Below are 20,568 nucleotides of genomic sequence, written 5' to 3' on the forward strand. Positions count from 1 at the left end.
GTCCTAGGAAACTAGCTACATAGCCCTTCATACGATTTATCAATTCAGGTTATATCTCCTGAGCAGTCTACAACCTAAATGCATGAATTGTATTGAATGTATACAAAATGTATTATGTATGAACATTTGGCTATGGGTATTTACAAAGCAATATGGCACTACAAAATGTATTATGTATGAACATTTGTCTATGGGTATTTACAAAGCAATGGCACTAAACTGACGTAGAGTCAAGTGAACATATGTTTGGAATGTTGTTTTTTTACTCCGCCCATAATGCAACAGTCAATATAATATCTAAAACTGAGAATATTTTGGTTAAAAAAAAATAGGGACAGTATTTAGGCTTATTATATTTACTCGGATCCCAGAACATGCATTTCAAACTAGGCCTGTTCTGGGACATCTTGGTTTTAGCATACTGCTACAGCTACACTATGGGTTTCCCAATCTGGGAAGTGGGAACCCATTCTGTTTTTTAAAAGAATTAGGATCTGTTTTGAGATATTATGGGTTTCCCCAACTCAGGCATACATTGCTGGTGACTTACTGGTCCTGTACTTGGGTCGGCATGTTATCTGAAGCCCAGAAACTTCTAAGGTGCAGTGGTCAGTCACTAGAGCTTGCCAGGGAATGGTCACTGATATACTGCTTACAAACCCATCCACAATCTCCAAAGGTGCCCCGAGAGACTCCAAAAGCTCATTGACCGCCTGGGACAAATGGAAACAGACAGTAATGTGAAAGAGAAAGCAAAACACAATTCTGAGAGGATAGGTGTCATAACTCAGGGGTTCTTTTCAGGCTGCAACCCCCCAAAATAATCATATTTGAACTGGGGGGATCCCCCACCCTGCACCCTGCCTGAAAAGCACTTGGAATTATATAGTTGAGGCATAACATTTAGTTTGACTCCGTTCCCACAGACGGAAATTCTGAAAATAGTAGATCTACAATGCGAGGCGTTGTGAACTTGTAGATCGACTATTTTCACACTTTTTGCCTCTTTCTTATATTATTTGACAATATGGCCATTGTTTGTATAGTATAGTTTGTTGATTACTTTTGATGCAGTAATGTCTTTTTTCAATTTCATTTCATTTTAATTGTTTAAGGTATTAAAAGGTCTTAATAGTCCTTAAATGGTCACTTTCTTGTCATCTGGGGACCCCCCAAAGTCATGTGAGGACCCCCCTGGGGTTCCGACCCACAGGTTGAAAACCACTGTACATAACTGACACTTTGTGTCAACAGGATGTCAAAGCACTTAACTACAAGGATGGCAGAGGAAAGTCGTGTTCTCTTACTTTGAGTGACACTGATGAATTGGTAAAATCTGATAGCAACAGATAACAAGTCACTGACATGTCTTTGTTTCCTCTAACCACGTTTCCTCGAATTCGTGAAGTGGTGGAGCTAGGTTTGGGATATGACGAAGATTGTTGTTGTTGCACTGGAGTGCAATTGCGAAATAGTTCCAGGGCTTCACGATGAGCCTGACAAAACATGAGAAGTGTGTGTGCTGCTGGGCAGCAGTGGTTCTCAAAGTGGATTCTTGGGGCTCTCAGGGCTAAATTGACCCTTAAAAGTCTGCAAGTCTGACAGTGTACACATGGAACCAAACGGACCCGTTTCATTTGCACACTGTCAGGGAGACCTTGAAATGTAAAGGTTTGAGAACCACTGATACACAGTACGACCCCTTTTCTCTTTGTACAGACTCACTTACCCAAACGTCGAGGTTGATGTCCTTAATGACACCGCTGCCATTGTACAGGTCCAAGCCCAGCTGGTCCAGGCTCAGGCGTTCCTGCAAGAAGTGGCCGAGGTAGTGCTGTAGGAGGTACCGACAGGCCCGCTTCTTGATGGAGCCTGACCAGGGGAACAGCCAGCGAGACATAGTATAAGGGCCACAGTGAGGAGGAGAAGGAGGTGAGGAGGGAGCTGAGAGAACGAGGAGTGTGAATACAGTCCACTGGCAACTGCATAACAGACTAAAACATAAACTGTGCAAATAAGGAATGAGCTCCTCAGCAGGCTACTAGCTGGAGGGGGCTAAAGGAACTCTTCTTGTTCTCCACTGTGTCACATATGCTGGAGAATCCTTTGTGTCCAGACCGAGGAGAGTGGGACGTTGTTGTTGTTCCGACACAGACCGTACTGTACCGTTAGTTGTGTGTCGTTTTAGGATAGGTTTTTTGAAGAGTTCGTGTCGAATTGGAGCGACAGGTCCTTCCTGCGCATATCTCTGGGTCTACAGGGTTGTTTATTGTTATCATACGTGAACTGTTGCAGGGTTGCCAGGTTGTGTGAGAGAAATAAGCATGCAACCAGGTCTAGGAAAACAAGCCCAAAAAGAAGCGACTATGAGCCCATATGCAGGGGGTATTTGTAGTGTTTGATGTGTTCTGAGCTTGTAGACCTGTTAATTAAAAAAGAAAACAATTTGAAATATTTTTAAAACATTCTAACAACTCCATGGGCACAAAACATTTTCATGAAAATATTTAAGAACCACTGGTTTAAATCATAAAAAATGTTGGAAGCAAGCCTAAATGAGCGACTACACTTTAGAAACAAGCCCAAAAAACTGCAACCACCAATTTTTACCAGCAACTTTAGAGAAAAAGAAGACCCACGTCGCTTATAATAGGCCGACATGGCAACCCTGTACGTTAACTGTTGGTATAGTACAGACGCCCCTGCGTCTTGACGTCATCGTGATTGAAAAACAAAACAAACCCGGAAGGACAACGATAGACGCCATCTTTGTAAGGTCACATTATTCTCAAAGTTCATGAAACGTGGGTAGACCTGCATGGGGTAGACGTGGTGTCAAAAGTACATTTTGTTTTTACTTAAGTGAAAGTGTCAATACTGCAATGTAGAAATACTCTGTTACAAATAAAGTCCGGTAATCAAAATGTACTTCAGTAAAAGTACAAAAGTATTGGCATCAAAATATGCTTAAAAGTACCAAAAGCAAAAGTACATAATGTTCCGTCTAAAAATGTGTAAGTCTTTTGAAAATAGCAGATCTACAAGCTCCAAATATATAACAGCCAAAGTGTAAATAGGGCTGAAGTAATAAATGTATGTTTTGTAATATAATACAAATCTCCAAAATAACTTGTAAGCTAAGTAATGAATTGTGGAGTAAAACTACAATATTTGCCTCTGAGATGTAGTGGAGTAGAAGTAAAAGTATCGAAAAATTGAAATACTCAATGTCCCATAAGTAAGAAATCCTCAAAATTGTACTTAATTACAGTACATGTACTTAGTTACTTTACACCATTGGGTAGGCATGGAATTTTGTCGTTCTAGGCCCACGGCAACTTGGCCTTTGGTATCGTACATTTGTGAGGGCACCCCAAGGCCATTCAATAAAGCTAAACAAACCATATAAGTAGATTTTCTTTTAAAAAGTTACTTAAACATAAATTGAGTCCTATATAGTTGTAACTTGTGTATTTTCACAATTTTTGTACAGTAACATTATTGTTTTCTGTGTATTTTGCGAATAATCTGTATTGTGACTTGATTGGTTATTGTTGTCTCTGTTTCATATGCAGAGTGACTAGTTTTGCTGATAATTACACTTTGTCTGTTTTTTTCTAGTTATATTGCACAATTTTAACTATTGTCTGTTTTTATTGTATACATGTTATGTATGTGAGGACCCCAGGAAGACTAGCGACCACCTTGTGGAAGCTAATGGGGATCCTAATAAAGAATAAAGAATAAAGAATAATCAAGCAATGGTTTTAAGGGAATAATGATTGTGATTGATTAATAGAAAAAACAGTTTATTTCACAAAATGATCTATTGGTATTTACAAAATACCAATGTTTTAAAACGAAACATAAGTTGATGCATGCCCATCCCTGTAGTAATCAGAGTCCCTGGACTCTTCTGAAGATGGGGCTGTTGAGGGGGGAGTTCAGAATGTCAACAAAAGATGGTTTAAAAAACATATTGACAGGAAAGAGGCAGAGGTTCCGGCTACCGAGAAGAATACAAGGTACTATCAGTTGGGGCCATATAGGCACTAGGCAGGGCATCAAGGCCACTGTGGCCTCGGGGCAGGTCATTGTTTTTGAGGGGCCATGGCCTCCATGAAATTCTTGCCCTGGTGGGTAGGAATAATCGTTTTGTCAGATAATCAGTTCACGAAAATAGAAGACACATCACTCGTTTTCTGATCACTGTTTAGATGCACACTATGTACATTTATTGAGGCATCTAAATAAGACTGGCAATGATTTCTGGCTGTGCAGTATGGGCTTTCATCACGAGAATTAGTTGACAGTTGTCAATGAATGCTAGACAGTCTCGCGATAACAGCCCATAAGCGTACTGTGCTCTTTACATACCTCAATAAGATTATAGTGTGCATATCAGAAAAACAAGAGCATAAACAATGTGTGATGTCTTATTTTCCTGAACCGATTATTTTACAAAGGTCGCAATCATTCATAATGGTCCATTCATTAGCTTCTCCACCTGGCTCTTGACTTCAATGCATTCCATCGAACTTCAGGCTCCAGTTTGCCTCCCAGTGTCGGAACAAGAAAGTGACATACATGACCTTTCCTTCTTTACATGACCTTGGAAAAAAATGAAGGACTTATGGTAAAGGTTAATGAAATGTGGTTAGGAATTACACTGTAAATGTTAATGTTAACACATGCATCTGTGAAATGGTTTTAAACTGAGGAATAGTGTTTATTTAAATCAACATCATTTCACATCAAGCCAAGTTCAACACAAGCAAAGCCAGTGCTCATTTGACTTTATTCCTATGAAAGCATGTAATAGAACGCTATACAAATAACTATAAACTAAGGTTACAACAATAACCCAAATTTATTATAACAGTTTCCGAGTCAAACGACTGACACTTGGTTGTTAAAACAAGGTATCAGTAAAGAAAATTGTAAAACAAAGCCAGAGAAAGGGGATAAAACAAAACAAAATCCATATAAAATATAATTAACAGTTCTTCACTGAAAACCAATTATCACTATTTCACAGAAGGTATCATCATTCAAATCTTCACTTTATGAACGCCACATCTGGGATCTTGCCATCCGTCTGAAAAGAAAAGAGACAAAGCATTTTCATGAGAACATTGTCAGATCCTCTAGGAAGAGCGAATCACCATAATCACAGGAAATTAAATTGGTTGATGGTTACCTTCAACTGAGTGAAGACTTGTGCAGCTTTGTTGAAATCCCACTCATTGTCCTGTAGACACCTGCCAGACACAAAAATATTCATATTTAAAGTGCAAACAAGCATGACACCTAACATTAATATCCTATAATACATTGCACAAACCAAAACCCATAATTTCCCCGTGTCACTGTGTCGGAATAAACACAAAAACAACATATCAATGTCACTAACAACACAAGCCACAACGCGCACAATTACTTACTGCTCAGCACACATCTGCCCCCTCGAAGCATAATTAATTGCGGACAACACAAACTCACAACATTACGGTCGACCATGTTGTTCCTTAGCGTCATCGCTGACCACCGCCCAGCGAGACCCAAACACTGTGAGGCGGACAACATTTCGTGTACACCATTGTGCTACCTTTTATTTCCTCCGAGGTGGAAAGACTGGTGACGCGAGGTTAGTTCCCTTTAGCTCTCAGCACGCTGTGTGTGTGTGTGTGTGTGTGTGTGTGTGTGTGTGTGTGTGTTTGTACTTTTACTCAAGTACATTTTGAATTCTGGACGTTTACTTGTAACAGAGTATTTCTACATTGCAGTATTGATACTTCTACTTTAGTAAATAATTTGAGTACTTTTTCCACCACTAGCGCACATCACTTACTTCTGAGACCATTCCAGGTTCATGCCAGACTTCAGGGAGAACGCGGTGAGCATCTCCTGCTGCTGTGCAGTGAGTGTGGGCACAGGGCTGGAGGAAGGGGTCGGGGCGGGAGCCACAAATGCTTTGCGGATCTCCTCCGTTGTTGCCATCCGGATGAAGAGCTGGTCGTTCACTATACACAAACTGAAGCACAGAATAAGAGAGCACAAAATGAAATGTGAGATCTTTTTTTATTTTATTTTAGGTGCAACATGACCAAACGTTCTTCTTCTGAATATAATGAGTCTAAGTGCGTATACAGTCTGTATTATTTTAAAGTTCCATGTGTGGAAAGGGGCAGGAAAAAAAAGCTTTGAGCATTTGCGAAATCTGTCACAAATGGAAATACAGAACCATATTTCTCTGTTTGTAAAACACCAAAAATAAATTTTACTTTCAGAAGGAATTTTGCAATATACCCTGGTGAATGTAGTACTTGTTAGGTCTGTAAAAATGACGTTTGAGTCTTCTTCTAATAAACGGATTGTTAGACAATTTTCATATAAGATACTACAGAACAGACAAGCTCCAAGCGAGCTGTGCTGTGCTAAAAATGGAACAATTATCTTTTCCTTGACAAGAAACAGGAAATAATAATCATGCCATGTACTGACCAAAATCCTAAGTATATATTTCAAATAGATTTTTTTTTTCTCTGAATGCAAATCACTCTCTGCAGCTGAGTTGGGTTTTGAATTCTAACTTTATTTTATAATTTCAGCTTGACCTACATTTATTTTTCAATCATAGAAAGTGATGTGTGACATACAGAGAGTCCTGGAATGTGTAGACTAGTATCATTTAGAACACATACCCATTCAGAGTGGGCTGGTTATGGAGAACTGGTCACCCAATCGACTTCACACTCGACACTGCATTTCCTCAGCAATGCACCCGCCAAGTGTGAAGTAAATGGATGAATGGTTCTCAAGATATGTGAAGGACAAAGATGTTGTGGATTTATAGATAGATAAAGATCTCTATCAATTAAAAAAAAAGGTCTATAATGTCATGTTTTGGTGGCAAGAATTTGAGCCATTTCTGAATTACAGAGAATGTGTTATCTTGAGCAGGATGCTAAGAAAGAGGTTGCATTCCTCCAATTGAGTGCATGGGTGTGTTAATACAAAATTTCCATTTTTCCATTTTTAGTCATTTGCAACAAAAAGGAACCATGAAGCACTATATGGAAGTCAACCAAGGTTAGTTCATTAGACTTACCCAGAACCCCCGGCGGGGACCGTGACAAAGACTCGAGAGAAGGCCATGGTGGAGTCACGCGATTTACCTTCCGCTGTGACAGAAAAAAACAAAGTCAGCACCGGGAGAAATGTTTATTTGAGCATTTGAAAAACCTAAAAAAAGGTTTGACTACACAAGAAAGACAACACGCACCTTCTTTGAACACCCCAGTTACTGTAAATGACAATAACGTATTCTGGAAAAAAGGAAAACAATATTCAGAATTGGTTGGATTTTGCATTACAAGAATAGACAGAATAGAATAAAAACTACATTGAAAGATTAAGACACAAGACCAAGAAATTATGCAGTGCAAGGTTATCAATAAGCATTAAGTGAAGAATCAAATATTAACCAACCGTGTAGGTGTTTACGTCAACATTGAAGGATGCAGTGTCATGCTGAGTTTTGGGGAGCTCGTTGAGGAATGCCACCACATTTAGTCGCGTGTGTTTCAGCAGACGAAATCTCATCGCTGTGGGCAGCAGGGAAAAGGGGAAGGTTAGAAGGCATTCACAAGTCAGAAGAAATACAACCGACATTATTAGAAGCCTGTTACAGTGTACAGCCTGTTAGAGTTACTAATGGTTATGAAGAACATGCCACCATGTAGGAGGACTCACAATAAAAAGGAAAAAGTTACTTCCTACCCGACATTTCATACAATGAAAGTGCCTAGTATGAACCATAAAGGTGAGGTATGGAGGTGATAACAGTAAAATCCTTTTGTTGTCATTTTTTCCACGTGTTGAACTGTCCACTTGTAAACAATTTCCTGCAACAGGCCTATACATGCTTAATAGCTTGACCAGTTAACTCACTGGTGTCTTTCACCCGCTTCAGGTTTCGATTGTCTTTGTAGTACTCTCCTAGACTGCTCCTATCGATAAACACAAGAGGAAAGACAATGAGGGTCAGGCATAGTCAATGTAGATGAGACTACAATATATGGAGGATTAGGATCAGTGGAAGTAGGGTTGGGTTAAGGTTGAACGGTATGGCGAATATATTGGCAATTGGATGAGTCGAATCGTCAGTTGTTTTTATTGGCGGGTGTTTTGGGCGATATTTGTCATTTTATTTTGCTAAATAAACAAATGTAGCCTAAATATTATGCGAGTTCGCTTACGGCTCGCTGCCCGGCGCGCATTGTGAGTCCGTAGTTACAGGGTAGGGCGGCCCGGGCAGGTTTATCCTGCAGCATATGTTATTATTTTGTCAGAATATTAAAAAGACAGTCTGTGAAAAAGGAAAGTTTGTTTTGCCACATCGTTGTTGCAAACTGCGGTAGGCTACTCTACTTTTTCATTTTTCAATTCATCTCATAGCCTGTGATCTTAGCTTAGTTCTGAAAAGAATATCCAATGGAAGTGATTTGTTTTACAATTCTTCTTGCCAAAATAAGTTTTAGTCAGTGAGAGAGGTGCATGGAAGCAGAAAGACAGTCTTGTCGTCTCATCTCTGTTGACAGTGAGCAGTCACATTAGCCAACTATAAGTAATCTGACACTGCACGTGTTACAGCCGAATGTGTGTACTTCGTCGTACAAAGGGGTTGTGCGCCGAAAATAGCAGATCTACAAGCTCACAACGCGACAAGACGCATTGTGAGCTTGTAGATCTGCTATTTTCGACCCGCGACCCGCTGTGCGGCGAAGTATAACTCAAGCTAAGCACTGGGGACCTAGGGCTTTCACCAACTAGTCGACTAGTCGACTAGTATAACCACTAGTCGACCTTGTTGGTACTAGTCGAATAGTTGGGGGGGAAAAAAAACTTTTTTTTATTTTTTATTTAATTTTTAATGCTATAGTAATGGCCCATCTTACTATTATTATTATCCTCCTGACTTTATTTTTTATCAAAAGGGGGTCAAAAGCATGCCCAATAAAAGCCTATTATTGGGCAATGGGGATCCTTGGAGACGCTGCTGTGGTGCTGTGCTGCTGTGCCAGAAGCGCTTCCCTTAAAACGCCATAAAAATAAGGGCAGGAGGATAATAATAATAGTAATATAGTAGTAGGATGGTATTAAAACAGTGCTAATTTAAATTTCGACTAGTCGACTAGTCGACTACCACTGGGTCAAATTAGTCGACCTGTAAAAATCTCTAGTCGTGAAAGCCCTATGGGGACCCGACAGGAATATTTTGGCATACCGCACAACCTTAGGTTGGGTATCTTTGGGGTTTTATCCGATACCGGTTCTAAACCGGCACTTTTGAAATCTGTCACACTGTGTGAGCTTGTAGACAGATCGGCTACTTTCGGCAAGTGATACCATCATACGACGGAGTATAAATTGAGCGTTATACACACAGTTGAGTCGACACAGTGCATTATTCTGCTTTCAAATGTAATCCATGCATTGCAAGATGCTTAAATTTGATATTTTAAATTGCTGTTGTTGTGTTTGATTGCAGAGTATGTGTAATGTGCAAGTTCTTCTTACCTAGACGGATTCTGTGAGGTGTAAGGCGTAATGAGGGATAAACATGCTCCATCATGGTAGGCATCTAAAAGAGGCTGTCTGTTCCCCGAGTCGTAGATAGTGTAGTACCTGGAACATACAGTAGTATTACTCGCTACTCATTATGTTCATTCCTTTAGATCAGTGCCAAACAGGTAATTCTCAGATGTGAACAGGCTGAAACTCACTGTTGCAGAAAATGAAGGATGATAACCTTGATTTCATCAGAACCAAAACAGCTGCCCTGGATTGTGAAATAGAAGAAAGAAAAAATATTTGTCAAACATCTCAGTAAACAGGCCAAAAGTTGAGTAAATAACATGTTTCCATGCTTAAACTCAAAGAAAAATATAATTAGAAGTGCTGCACTATAAAAGGGAGACTGCCCTTAAAAAGCAAAGTCCTTCCACAGTGCTTTCTTGTATACATCCATAGCAATTAGTATGATACCCAAACAAGACCAAGCTCAAACTCTTGCCTTGTGCGCAAAATAAGATTAAAACAACGTTACCTTGCAGGGGGGGATGATTGTGGGTGTTTCCACGTCAAAACCTATGGGAGGTGGGAGATCATTGCCATCCTAAAACCAAGCAACACAAACAACATAACATGTAAAGTGAGGCAAAGGAGAAACACTTTGCCATCTTGGCGTCACCATGTCCTCCAGCATCAAAGGAATAAATAAAACACAAATGTTATTTTTCTTTAAACACAGATGCTCAAGATAATTGCCCTCTTTGTTATTGCTGCTACAATGTTGAGGACCCAAAACCAAAGAATTTTACTCTTGTGTACGAAATGAGATCTAACGATCTTTGGGGTGCATGGTGGCTCAGCCAGTTAGTGCACAGCACCCTTTTATTTTATATCTCTGTGCACAGCGCCCTTTTATTTTATCTCTGTGCACAGCGCCCTTTTATTTTATATCTCTCTACACTGAGCTATCTGAAATAAAGCATAAGAATTCCACAAATAAATCTTTAAAGAATAAAATATCATGCTTAATCTTGTATCCTCAGATTGTGAACAATAACCAATTGTGTTTAAAAGATTTGCAACTCCTAAACCCACTACATAGTATTGAACAAGCCTAAACCATCATTTGTGAAGACTAGAGAATGAGCAATCTGAGAAAGCAAACAATTATTACACAATTATTAAGTTGTTTCTTACCAGTTTCAAGAGCCGGGGGAACCTCTGCCGTACAGCACTAGTACGGGAACAAAAGCAAAAGCGGTAAAAGTGAGGATTACAACTCGACAAAACAATACAGGCCACACATACTGACCTGGATGCATTCTAACATTCTCACACCTACTGAGTTACAGTATATGTGCTCTATAGTCCGCTCACTGATACACCACAGATTTAAAAGAGAGGTAATGATTGATGTATTGTACGTAATGATATTGGCACATTGTGTGGAATGCTTGGGAAAACAGTCCTCTCCAGGCTTTTAAGCACATATGAAAGGAGTGTGAAATTGAATCACTGTTGTTGGGGCATTTCATGCCCACCCTTACTGTGACATGCACATGGAAATGTATACACGCACAAATATAGCTTTCTGTCCTCACGGCTTTACGAGGTGCCCTTTGCCTACCTCGCCCACCCCAAAGCGTACTTACCAAACAGGAATACTCACCCCCTCCAAGACATACACAGACCTCTGACAGGGGAACCAACACATGCACGCACGCTCACACACATTCCTACAGAAACCCAAAATCTACAAGCGTGTCATGGAAACCAACAAAGCAAATCCTCTGTTATGTTAAAAATAGAGGCAATGCTATAGCTGGGAGAGAGGTGGGGTTACCGCCAGTCTTGCGTTAGGATCAGCTCCCAAAAGTATGACCATGACCACTGAAGAGAGGCCGAGTCTAGGTCATAGCAAAACAAAAAGAGGGTCACACAAAAAAAAAACATTCACACACAGATAGCTCACTTCCACAGTTAGTGAAACATTTAGTAGGTGGTGACGATTCTCTATGCATCATCATCTGAGGAAGTAAAACGCTTATTAGTTGTGTTGGCATTTCAAATGCAAGTGGAAAAGGGAGAGAAAGCCAGAGAAAATGCCCAGGAACAGTGGCATGTGGAGGATTGCTGGACACACAGTGTTGAACCCAGCATTCCCATTACTGATCCCCCTAGTATTCCACACTGCACAAGAGTTACGTAGTTGATGATGTTACTTTAACTCACCACAACTACCATCATGTACAAAGGATAAAACTTAAGTGTCCCCTTTGTACTAATAACTAATGCCTCTGGCTGCAGAGGAAGCAAGGCTTTGCAATTCACATTAAGTGATTGTCCCCTAGCCGATTCTGTGTGCTGGGTTGATGTGCAACAATGTCCTTTTTCTGTTTGTTTCAGCTCACAGCCATCATACAAAAAAACGGGAGTAGCATTTCCATTTTCATATCTGGTTCGTTTAAATTATTTCCCATGAAAGTGAACCAGATAAGATTATCCAGTAGAAAATAACGATATTTTCACTCTCTTTCTCCTGCATAGACGGAGAGTAGCAGCAGGGGCCTCTGCTTTAGGCCAGGGAGCAGTGATTGACACAGGAAGACAGAGTGCATTTTCTGCTTCTCTCATCATTTGATTTGATAAGAGACATTTTTACCTCCTCCACCTCTCACCCAATGGCTTATCCTGTGTCGTCTCTCTCTCATCATCATCATCTTCTCCGTTTCTTCTTGCCACTTTGGTGAGTCGATGCTCACAGTGACGTAGAGGCCGAGTAATCGTGACTGTGCCTGCCTTAGGTTGTCCCGAGTTTCAAGGTGGGATCTTACCCGTCATAGGCTAACCAGCCTGCCATACTCGCCTGTTGCAGGATGCCAATTGGGCCACAAGATGCCACGAGGGGAGGGGAACCCATCACTGGCTGGCTGTCACCAGTGGACTTGTTTCGTTGCTCCAAACATTTTGGGAATTGTAAGACAACAAGAATAGCCTTCTCCCCAATAGTCACTTCTATAATCTAGTGTACTACTACTACACTACTACGGTACACTTGTGGCTGTTTTAGGTTCCTTCTCCCCAATAGTCACTTCTATAATCTAGTGTACTACTACTACACTACTACACTTGTGGCTGTTTTAGGTTGAAGTATTGCAATGCAATTCACTTGCAATTTGGTTAAACGGACTGGCACATTGCATACCCACTTAACATTGAGAAACATCTTTCCTAATGCTCTGCACTAAAGTCATTGTTTTTGTGGTGAAATTATATTTTATTGCAGTTTTATGGGAAGACTAACAAGGATGTCAGCAGGGGAGTGCTGAGAACAGCATCACTGAGAACTTCACAACAAAATGTAAAAATAAGCCCCTAAAATTAGAAGAGAAATTATTAAATTAGAAGAGAAATGATGGGCTCCCAGCTGTTGGAAAGCTTCACTGCAATAAAAAGAATGGGATTAAGAGGTGAAACGCCTGCCTGAACTGCATCACTGTCATTTCTCTCAATAATCATTAGATGGGGGAATGTTTAGTTTCTAGTGAAAGGGAAATGTTAAAAAGTAGGAAGAGAGACCAAGGTATATAGAACAGTTGTAATATCGCCTAGGCGGCAGTGCCAGCCTAACGCCGTGTCACGACCTTTGCTGCGCATCACTCCCCATCTCTCTCCCCGTTTCCTGTCAGTCTTCTGTCCTATCATTAAAGGCATAAAAGCCCCAAAACAAATCTTAAAAAAGAAAAAGAAGAAAAAACAAGAACAGTTCACATGATTATTTCTCTTGCATATGTTAACAAAAGAAACAAACTCATGCTAAGGGATAACAAGAGCATCAGTGATTGTTTGTCCATGATTCCTGTTTGGAACAAGTTTCACTGCATCTACTGTATGTACCAGTGTCATCAGCAACTTTAACCTATATCATGGGGAAAAAAGGGGGGAAAAATAAACATACACACTGGTTGACACACAGCCACAAACTTGCTGACTGACCTGATGTAGGAGGCCTGGTCCTTGAAGATGTCACACAGAGGGTTCCTGTCAAGCCACAGCTCCACTAACTTCAGGCCTTTCACCTTTTCCAGCTCTCGATCCGTCTTCAGCTGGGAGACACAGAGGAAGGAGATGGAAGGTTGGTCAAGCAGTTCAGGTGGTGTTGAAATTAAGAAATAAACAGATATTTAAAACCATATCAGTTGAAAATCAAGCAAAGAGTGCCACAGAAATTGTTGTTGACTTGCTCAACATCTCTACAGACTTAGCAGAGGACTAAATTACCCCCAACCTTCTCCACCATCTCCCGTCTTGTCTTTTTTAAGTTCTTCTATTTGTTTGTTCTTATTGTTATCATCTGCCTGAGCTGGGTGAGGGACCAGGTTTAGGAAATATTTCCTCTATCTATCTATATCTATACATTTCTGTGGGAGAGAATATATTTTCAGAGTCCACAATATTATCTGTTTTTGCATCTTGTCATCCTTCTCTCCCAACTATCTAGGACAGGTTGATATGTTTTTTTCCCATTGAACCTCACCTCATTGTTCGACAGGTTGAGTGTCTTTAGGTTGGGAACCTTGTTGACTAAATCAGCCAAGTCGTCAAGCTTGTGAATACGGTTGTTGCTTAGGTTCAGGCACACGAGCTGGTACAGAGATCATAAGGAAGAGAAGAATGTTTATTGTTGCTGTCATACGTACATATGACAGTTACACAAAAGTTTAGAAAATAGCAGATCTACAAGCTCAATTGTATGCTATTTTGCAAAAGAAAATGTTCTCACAAAGCAGAGACCTCAGGACATAAACACAGAAAACACAACCAGAGCCATAAATAAAATAATAAAAAAGGCTCTTAAAACGTCTCTGTTCATAAAATAAGAATCACGGCAAGAACGTCACACAACAAAGCAACGAGCAATAAAAGTTAACAACTCATTCCAAAATGATTCAATTTTTAGATGCAAACCGCAGCTAGAATAACCACTCTGTCAGTCAATTTGTCCAAAATGTTCAAGCATCAACCAATATCTGGTCGCAGCTTATCATGGATCATGTGCTTGTTCCATGCAGACAATGCCCTTTCTCACTAGACAATGTGGCTACTGGTTACATGTATGCATGTATGCACCCATTCAAAGAAAAATGCTAACATCAAATAGATCCATACATTTGTCCCTGGTGCAGAACAAGGAGAGCATCAATAAGAAGACTTCGCACAACAGCTTTGCTGTGCAAAAAACACACTTTTAGAACAAACATTCTAAAATGGTTTCATCTTATGCTGATGTTGCTAGTACTGAAGGCTTCTTCTTATTTTAGTTTTTTAATATTGTTATGTTGTTGGCATAGTATTTTCTGAGGATCTTGCATTTCACTGCTTGTACCTCTATGAGTAGTAACAAATAAACGTTCTTAATTCTTGTTGGGAATCTTTGATCTGAATTGGGCTTTAGAGAGAGCTGTGGAGCCAAGCTACACATCGATGAAAAAACAAACATTATTAAGAGCCTTGATGTATGGCATTTTAATTCATGCTGCGTTTGGTTCTTATAACAAAAGGCCAAGCATTTATAGCATACACAGTACCTCTGGAATGTTCTCTTCAATGATCTTGATCACAGATTCCATATTTGACCTCCTACTCAGGGTGACTTCAATGTTCTGGGATACCAGGTCTGCAACACACAGGAGTCAAGTTCAGATTAATATCTAAAACAAGCAAACCATTCACTTGTCTCATTCCACGGCAGACAGTGGACATACCTGGGTCGGTTCGGATATTGTTGAGGTCAAGCGCTTGCTGGGAGCCGTCAAATCGCTTTGCCATGCATTGCTGTGAAAGAGAATGAATTACCATTAGAAATATCGTAAGGACGCAATAGTAAGTAGTAATTATGGGGACGATCAGATGGAAAGGAAGGGGGACCTGTTAGAGTAAGAAATGGATGAATGATTTTGAGCCTCTTAGAATTAAACTTATTGAGACTTCAGGAGCACTTCACCCATTTTCAACCTATCTTCCATCTTCATATATGGTAATTGGTCCCATCCTCACTAATGCTTCTGCTGAGATGGCACTGATAATGGCTATGGAGTATGGACAGTTCAGAAACCTGCCAACCATTCTCATCATCAATGGGGATTCCAAGCTCATAGAAACTACACCCCTTCTCTTCCTGGAACGTTAGCTAGCCATTGTTCTTGCAATAATAAAACATTATTCTGTTGTATATCTTGACCAAATGAAATGATCAAACCTGCCTTCTAATTAGGTCACTGGTAGGCAGGTTCCTGAACCGTCCACAGCCCACCTCTGAGACACAGAGCGAGTAGACAGAAATGGTACCAAATTATGATGAGCATTAGTGAGGACCAATTATACAAAGCTAGTAGGTAGAACATGGGTGAAGTCACTGGTCCTTTAAACACCAGATAAATCCCATCACTAGCAATTTAAGTTACAATACTGTGCTCAGGAATTGCAAGCAACATCATTAAAACGTAATACTTTCCGGTTTATCTGAGCCCCTTCTACAAACCTTCCAACTTTACCATCCCACCCTCTATTGTTGGCTCACCTTCAGGTGTTCCATGTGTTCCGGCTTCAGGTCAGTGACGATAAAGGAGGGCGGAGAGCTAGCGTTGATATGTACTTCTATCTAAAAGGAAACAAAAGTGAGGTGGTATTAGAGTAGGCTAGCATAGAGAAGAGAACTGCAATGTGTTCCAGTAACCACTAAACTTGATTATAGTTTTAGATACAGAAGTTCTTGGACTATTTTGTGCGATGGATCAAGAGTCAATACATAGATGTGTAGGTGGGTAGTACCTTATAACCATCCAGGGCTGTGATCTTATGGGAACATTTTTGCAGTGCAGTAGCAGTGGAGACATCGTCCACGTAAAACTGAGCTTTGTGACCGTCCACATTGAACTGTATAGATGAGAGAGGGGGAGATCTGACTGACAAACATTCTTTCAACAAGAATGTTGTTGTAGTCTTGAAGCAATCAAATAATATTTATTGGTGGGTCCGAATAGACGACAGAATCATTAATCATTTAAACAAAATCATTAACTGTTGCCCCCCATTACTTGATATTTTGTAAAATAAACTGTTCTATAAAGACAATATCATACTAGAGGTTGTGTTAGTTATAATTAATATGAGTGCGGCTCTGGTTTTCTTCAGCACTCGGCCTGAACTCCGCTCGACAACTGAATCACAATCATGCTGATAATACAGTATGACAACACTCCTCCTCGTGTGATATCGCTTAAATGTGTTGCACCAATTCTTCAATATCTCTAGGCAAACAATATTTAGGAACAGTTTAAATTGTGAAAACACTGGGACTTACATTTACAGGTGTGAAGGGCACAGTGCAGATGTTCTGTATGGCTGAAACTAACCATTTCTTGTCATATCTCCTTCCATGTGGTATCTGTTAAAACATCCAAGAGCAGAACACACTCAATAAACAAATAAGGGAAAGGGAGAATGGGGAACGCAGACAGCCTCTCTACCCATTCAGCGGTGGCCGCCCACAATGAGGATTTATGGGTGATCTGAGGTCACACAATACCCACCGTTATTTTGTACCAGCCCGATCGATTTTTCCCTCCTCCTCCTCCACCTCCTCCCCCGGCTCCTCCTTTATAGCCGCCGCCGCCGCCACCGCCACCGCCACCGCCTCCTCTGCCCCCTCCGCCTCCTCCTCTGCCACCCCGTCTGTCTCTGTCAAACCCTCCTCTCCGATAGGGTCTTGAATAAGGGTTGCTGAGGAGCAAATAACAAACACTATTACGACATGGTAATACAAATATACTGAATCATAGTCTTGAGTGCTTTAATAATGTTGACAAATCAGCAGAAACATTCACCTGCAATTTTAAGCAAAAACATGCTCGCTAAACAAAATCTATGGTAGCAGTGGATTATCATTATTATACAAGACAGAACAGTTGTCCACTTTGACTTATAAAGCATATAACTGCATCATGTGATTTGTAAATCTGATCCAAATGGGAGAAACACCCTATGACCCCAGGCTACAACACTGATGATACGTCCCAGTTGCATCCATGTGATGTTTTTCCTCATTAGAGAATTGACGGAATCAGACTTATTTTAATACCTACTTTTTATTAACCTGAATTCTCTGTACCATCAAATATCTGTTTTTTGCTGACTAGTGCTAGTGTAACCACGTTAACTCCTATATAATAACGTTAACACACAACTCCTATCTTGGAAATACTGTAAATCCCTTTGAAATTTGAAACATATTTCTTAATTCTTTATACAACAGTATCACACAAAAAGGATATTTTTCTTTGGTCAGTCTAAAAAGCATAGGCTACCTGTATATAGCCTATCAGTTTTCACTGTTACAAAAGACTTCATAAAACAACCCCTGTAACAGGGGATTTTCTATTTTTGATCAATGTAGCAGAAATAATAAAAGGGAAACTAAATCTTTCGCTCAGTGACACTCACAATCTGCGATGCGAGCTGCCGTCCTGAGAGCTATCACTCATAGTTACATCTCCATCATACTCTTCCAGTCTGGACCGTGGACCAGGGCCCCCGAAGTTCCCTCCTCTTTGGCGGTCCCTACGGGGCCCGTCATTGTTGTACCCCCGGCCCCTGTGGGAGCCCCGGCCTTTGCGGCTGCGGAAGTGTGGGCCAGTTCTGTCATCGTGCTCTGAAAGAGGACATCAGCATTAACACATTGCAGATGATAAACGGATAGATCCGTCAAGGTATAGCAAATAAACATTATCCAATTTCTCATCAGGCTCCATCAATTTTGCTGCATCCATGTTAAACAAAAATAAAATAAAAACACATGATATAATTTAACTCTTAATGCCAAAGGTTATATTAATGGAAGCCCTCCATACAGCAGCATCAGTTTAAAAAATGTTTGATAGTCATAAAGCTTATGATTGTAGCATACAGTAGGTAACGTTATGTTATATTACAATAAAATAAAAACATTTTTTGTTTAGTTTTTTTCTGCTAAAAAAAAAAGTTAATGATTGACTCAGTTCAATTGATTGAATTGAAGCTGGCAACAGTCAATAATCTTCCTTAAATATATACACATCTAGTTCGGGATAGCCTCTACACTAAAATCCTCCGTTATGATTATTATAACGTTCTATTTGTAACACAAAAAGTGTACAAATATAACCAAATGGACCAATAACTCACAAAATCTAGCCTAAAATTAGCCTAAAATTGAGGATTTTACAGTGTAACGGCTACATCCTCAGTTTACCTCCATGGGGCATATAACCACGGCTTTGCACCTCTCTCTCCACCGAAATGTCCCCACAATCTAAAAGAAAACGAGATTCGGCTGTAAGAACAAAGGTTATATTGGTAAGTTACACTTACCATTGTAGTAGTGGCCGCCGTCCGCCATGATGTTCGTGGTAACAATGTTATTTCGAACAGCCCAACCTGGTTTAAAAACACTATTAAAGGACTCGGATCGCCCCTTTCCAATACACAAAACAGATGAGCTATAATGTAAGTTAGTAATCCATGACCTTAAGGTAAAATATACACGCGATTGTACCAAGTAAAGTCCTACTCTTGGTCAATCTATCTGATTTTGTTCTGTGAACAGAAAGCACTGCGTGCGACGCTCAGAGACCCGGAACTACAAAATATAATTACTAATGACGTCCAGTGTTGCCATGTCTGCTTATTCTAAGCGACTTTGGGCATCTTTTTCTGTAAAGTTGCTTGTAAATAATTGGTAGTTGCGTAGCCCCTACGGAACCTCTCCCTCCGCTGTACGCTGTATAGCTCCGAGATGAGGTCCCTCGTTAGTTACTGCCGTCTGTTTTCGAAATGGTCGCACGTCTTCCACTTTACATGTTTCTTACCCCTTTCTGCACATCGTATCCAAAAAGTAAAGCATTTCCGCCTCTCTCTCAGATGTTTTAAGTTTTAACGCGCCATAAAAGCTATCCAACGGGTTGAAGAAAGTATTTAATTTGCCTCGGTTTTCATCCGGTTCCATAATATTTTGCATTAGAAGATGCAATTCAACATTTGACCAGTAGGGTAATCAGTAATGTTATCTCTACGGGCGCAACTCTTGCGCAATGTCTTAAAAACCATGTAACCGGATGAAAACCGAGGCAAATTAAATACTTTCTTCAAACCGTTGGATAGCTTTTATGGCGCGTTAAAACTTAAAACATCTGAGAGAGTGGCGGAAATGCTTTACTTTTTGGATACGATGTGCAGAAAGGGGTAAGAAACATGTAAAGTGGAAGACGTGCGACCATTTCGAAAACAGACGGCAGTAACTAACGAGGAAGCGGAGGGAGAGGTTCCGTCGGAGCTAGTAGTTGCGTTTTTTTGGCTGGTTATTAAAGTGTAGTTATTTTGTATATTATATTTTAATTATTGTTTAAACATTCCTTATTTGAATGTCAAGGACGCCCCCAAATTAATGTATTTCTCCGCAGACCCCCATCTGATTTCTTTTTTTAATCCAAATATATTTCAAATACTATTTCATGTTCTTTTCAAGGTATTTTTGAAAATAGCAGATCTACAAGCTCACAACACGTCGCGAATGCAACGTACTGGCAGCTTGTAGATCAGCTATTTTCAAATAGCCAATATACTGTTTAAACAAGTGTTTAAAGTGCTCATAGTTGCTTCTTTTGGGCATGTTTTCATAGACCTGGTTGAATAATTCTCTTACAGTATCTGGCAACAGTGATGACGTAATTTTGTAGTCTAAACCGGAAGTTGCCTCCCAAATAATCCCCACATGGGATTTATTATTTTCCCCGTTGAGCGACGGGCCGCCTCAAAATATAAAAACATGTTTTATTCATCACGATAATGTGCTCAAATCATCAAAAATGTAATTAGTAGGATTATGTTTAACCATACACGTAACACAGAAGTAAAATAAGCGCACTTTCAAGCTCCAAAATTGTCGGTTGAGTTATT

The 20,568-nt window shown here is 40.1% G+C and overlaps 2 protein-coding genes across 2 annotated transcripts in view; both read right to left on the reverse strand.

Moving 5' to 3' along the window:
* The window catches only part of atg2a (autophagy related 2A), a 30,745-nt gene extending 28,476 nt beyond the window's left edge, over nucleotides 1-2,269 (reverse strand). The window contains exons 1-2 of the mRNA XM_084085690.1: nucleotides 1,730-2,269; nucleotides 551-713 (exon numbers count right to left, since the gene is read on the reverse strand). Of these exons, the coding sequence (XP_083941816.1) occupies nucleotides 551-713; nucleotides 1,730-1,900 (334 nt within the window). The 5' untranslated portion in view covers nucleotides 1,901-2,269. The remainder of the gene's footprint in view (nucleotides 1-550; nucleotides 714-1,729) is intronic.
* A 1,539-nt stretch (nucleotides 2,270-3,808) lies between these two features.
* On the reverse strand, nucleotides 3,809-19,242 carry nxf1a (nuclear RNA export factor 1a). The gene is made up of 21 exons (XM_084041334.1): nucleotides 18,985-19,242; nucleotides 18,079-18,286; nucleotides 17,169-17,358; nucleotides 16,940-17,023; nucleotides 16,408-16,512; nucleotides 16,157-16,237; nucleotides 15,342-15,411; nucleotides 15,165-15,253; nucleotides 14,114-14,221; nucleotides 13,573-13,682; nucleotides 10,774-10,810; nucleotides 10,112-10,180; nucleotides 9,789-9,844; nucleotides 9,583-9,690; nucleotides 7,954-8,012; nucleotides 7,492-7,607; nucleotides 7,286-7,328; nucleotides 7,112-7,184; nucleotides 5,852-6,034; nucleotides 5,201-5,261; nucleotides 3,809-5,098 (listed from the first exon to the last, which is right to left on the reverse strand). Exons 1-21 carry the CDS (start codon nucleotides 19,010-19,012, stop codon nucleotides 5,060-5,062), a joined length of 1,917 nt encoding a protein of 638 aa, XP_083897460.1. The 5' UTR covers nucleotides 19,013-19,242; the 3' UTR covers nucleotides 3,809-5,059.
* Between the last annotated feature and the right edge of the window lie 1,326 nt (nucleotides 19,243-20,568).

Source organism: Gymnoscopelus microlampas (assembly GCF_963454915.1).
Source record: "Gymnoscopelus microlampas genome assembly, chromosome: 18".
In the NCBI taxonomy this organism is placed as follows: Eukaryota; Metazoa; Chordata; class Actinopteri; order Myctophiformes; family Myctophidae; genus Gymnoscopelus; species Gymnoscopelus microlampas.